A 3,911-nucleotide genomic window follows, 5' to 3' on the forward strand; every position below is an offset into this window, starting at 1 on the left:
TTTGGCATTTATGTTTAAACCCTAATGTCTTTAAATGACTAATATTCTTCATGTATTTTCCTCCCTAGTCATCATCATCAACAGGTACCAGTATTTAAATATTGTTGTTAAATATTTTAAATCATACTGAAACGTACGCATGCTCGCGTTAGGAAGTACATGGAAATTCCGGATTCAAGTTGTCTGTTGTGTGAAGGGAATGAAGAATTAACTGATCATCTCTTAGGGAACTATTCATTTTCCTAGAAACTTTAGAATAAATTAGCAAAAATATGGAGGTGACCAGAATCCTGGGAGACTGGAAAGAAATCAAGGAAGTGGCTGTGAAGAAAGCGAAAGGCACAAAGTTTAAGTAAAAGATTTTCAAATGCGGATTTGTCTCAACAGTTTACAACATCTGACGGGAGAGAAACGTGAGGGCATTCTCGAGGAATCGAAAAGTCTGGAGCAAACCTGGGATGATATTGCAACTAACTGTAGCGCGAACATTCAGACGTAGAGAAGAGCCCCGAAAAATGAACAAAATTGGAACCTCTGCGAGAAATGGAATGTATCATATCAGGAAGTCACCAACGACTCCGTTTTTTAGCGAGATAAACGCAATTTAAATTTGTTTATAATTCCGTTGATTGTTTGTAATTCATTTGTTTTTAGACCGTAAGGAACTTAATTTTCCTAGGCTTGTTTAGGAAAATACAGAAACTCATTTGGTTTTTTCCCATTTTGGGGAATTTTTAATGAAATGATGTTAAGTCGTTTCCCCCCCCCCCCCCCCCCAAAAAAAATATGCATGACAGGACTGGAAGAATAATCGGTTAAAATAAAACATTATACAACATATTTTGAAAAACCAAATTTATAAAGTAGAGACCGTTTTAAATGGGTATGGAGGATGAAGCGCAAAAGCCCTTTCCCGAGTATCACCATACTCGAACTAAAACGAAACTCTAGCTAAAATACGTTTATACACATAAGCCTTTTTATTGATTTTTAAAAATTAATTGGCGACTCTATTTTCTAATGAATAATCTTTAAATTAATTATTTTTAATTAATTTAAACAACGAATTTGAAAAACAAATTATAATTTGATTAATACAAATCCCTAAATTATTTAAATTTGAACCCAAATTAATTATTTTCATAATTATTTTCAAAAACTATCAGGTTTATTTTAAAATTTTGTAAAATAATGTTTTATTTTAAAGATTTCTGACACACAAAATAAGTTTGAAATTATCGAACCTCGAGTCACTGAAACTACGTGTTTTTCGGAGTTTAAAGTTACCTTATCCTCTGGCTCTTCCAAAAATTGTCTAAGCTTCATTACTTGACCATTTTTTATTATTCAAGATGATTTGGAAAATTGAATAAGTACTCAACCTAAATTTAAATTAAGGCTCTAAAATTTGAAAAAATTTTGAGATAAAGAAATGGTATTTAAGTGAAAATCAATCTGGACACCTTCACTAAAAAAATCATAACTTGAGTTGTATTCTCCAACCCAGGTGATTCGATCTTGTGCAAAAAGCTAACTCACATATTGATTGAATGGCATCGGTCTTGAGGTGTCATTCGACCATTAAAGAACCTTATAGGTCGACACAAGCAGGGGCGACACTGGGGTAAGTCCGGCAAGCCCTCGGGCTGCCCACTTGTTTAAACCATTAAGGTATTTAGTAAAATTTATTGTAATATTAAACATAAAATGATGTAAATTAATGGATAAGGAAAAAAACTTTGAATTTTTATATGGTTATGAGTTCAAATCTCACCAAAATCAATTTTTTTTATCAATTTTTTAAACTAGACATAGGGCAACAAAAATATATAGATTTTTTTTCTGGGACAGCCCAACACTTGGGACCATCTCTAGACACATGTAGACTCATGCCCCTTTTCAAGCTCTAGAAGCCAAATGGTGATAGGTTCTACTTTAAAAAATTAATAACTTTGGTTATACTCGTCCATTCAAGGTAAGTGAGCTACCATTGGAAAGCTAAGTATATAATATTTCCATTGATACCAAATGAAGCTCATGGCTCGACCTACAATTCATGTTAGGTCGCCCGTAAGTCAATTTGTGCAGTTTGAGGCCGTCGATGTTCGATTGGAGATTCATAAATCCATTCTAAACGCAAAACATGAAAATTGTAGCAGAAAAGTGTACATTTCCAACGGATACAGGCTCAGCACGGGCATGGCCTAAACTGTTCATGAGGGCTCAAAAAGTTGCATTTTGGAAGAACAGACTGAAACAGGTCAGGCTGAAATTAAAACTTTAAAAAATGATAACTTGGCTTAAAAAAATGAAATCAGTGAATTAAGATTTCCATTCAAGAAATCTGTTAGACACATTCATTTAAAACAATTTTATCGTTTATCTCTTATGCTAAAATTTATCGTAAATTAGTCTCTTAGAAAACGACTAAACTAATAATGGTTTAAAACACTTACACAAAGATGGTAGAGTAAAGAACTTAATACATATTCTATTCTAATAATTCAAAATGAAATATCTTTTAAAATTCTAGAATCGGTGGATGATAGGATGTGTTATAGTTAATTAGTAGAGAAAAATAAATATATATTATTTAAAATTAAAATATCAAATAAAATCATCTATTAATCTAACTAATCTACGGTTGACCTTGATTGTTTCTAATTACATTTTCTTTTCAATTTAAGAAAAGACACGTTATATATATATATATATATATATATATATAGTTTTTCAATTTATTAACAATAACTTAACTGCTCTTCAACACATTTAATATTAATTATATTTTTAATTAATTAATTCAAATTCAAATTTCACCATTTAATTCTCACTTGAATTATCATTTCAATTCATTAGTTTAATTCTAACCTAAAGTTGATTGTAAGTATTTCAATCATTGATCTAGAATAATAAGACAGTTATATTTTTTTTGTCGACCCAACAATTAACATGAATTGGAATGATTGTTTTTTAATTTTTGAAATAAGAGTTTAAAAGAGCAGTTTTAGTCATGGATTCTGAAATTCTATTTTAACTAGGGTCTTTCTTTCTATGATCGGATGAGTTTGGTCATTGAATGATAAATAGATCGAATTAATGGTTTAAACAATTGCAATTTTCTTTGATCATTAAACAAAAAGGAATGACAAATGGTGTTTATTAAATAGTAAATCATGGGAAAACAGAGATTACAGACAGATGTTGAGAGAGAGAGAGAGAGTGTTTGAATCAGCCGATATGAGGAATGCTGGCAACTTTTCCGGTGGAATTAACGAAGATTCGAACCCTATAATTGCGGTAATCACAAGTGACGGGGCGACCGTAAGGAAGCACAACAGTATGAGCAGTTGGCATGTCTTCTTTTATTTTCTTCACCGCTTCATCGGCGGTGAGTCTGAATACTTCCGGCCATGATGTTTTCTTAGGACCTGCTGCAATTTGTACAACAGTTTTAATTATGCTCTTTTGGTCAACTAAAGCAGCTAGCCATTAGAGAGGTGAACCGTGAACAAGGCAAATATAATCGGATCTATATATACAACTTATTACGTACCTTCTTCATGAATCGTGATTTCTGGGTTCTTCTGCTCCTCCGCCATATTGTCTCTCAATTACTTGAGGTGGTGGGTTTGTTGTTTCTTCGTTCAATGGAATGAAATTCCCCTTAATTTAAAAGGCTCAAAAACACCTGCCCTAGTCTTTATTTAATAACTGAAAAGAATTATCCTTTGATTTTTAAATAAGTCACTGTTTTTAATTATGAATGAAAACGCTCTAAAGAGTCATCAGTTTTATTTTTAAATATTTATCATTGTATATATATATAATTACGTATGGAAGAATAAAAATAATTAAACAGAAAGATGGTATAATATAATGCTATAATCACGAATAAATAAATAATTAAA

The 3,911-nt window shown here is 31.4% G+C and overlaps 1 protein-coding gene across 1 annotated transcript; it reads right to left on the reverse strand.

The window, feature by feature from the left end:
• Positions 1–3,212: 3,212 nt before the first annotated feature.
• On the reverse strand, positions 3,213–3,710 carry LOC124919270 (subtilisin inhibitor CLSI-I-like). Its single transcript, XM_047459474.1, has 2 exons — positions 3,557–3,710; positions 3,213–3,434 (listed from the first exon to the last, which is right to left on the reverse strand). The coding sequence occupies exons 1-2, from the start codon at positions 3,600–3,602 to the stop codon at positions 3,232–3,234; spliced, it is 249 nt and encodes an 82-aa protein (XP_047315430.1). The 5' UTR covers positions 3,603–3,710; the 3' UTR covers positions 3,213–3,231.
• Positions 3,711–3,911: the final 201 nt, after the last annotated feature.

Source organism: Impatiens glandulifera, chromosome 1, assembly GCF_907164915.1.
Source record: "Impatiens glandulifera chromosome 1, dImpGla2.1, whole genome shotgun sequence".
Lineage (NCBI taxonomy): Eukaryota > Viridiplantae > Streptophyta > Magnoliopsida > Ericales > Balsaminaceae > Impatiens > Impatiens glandulifera.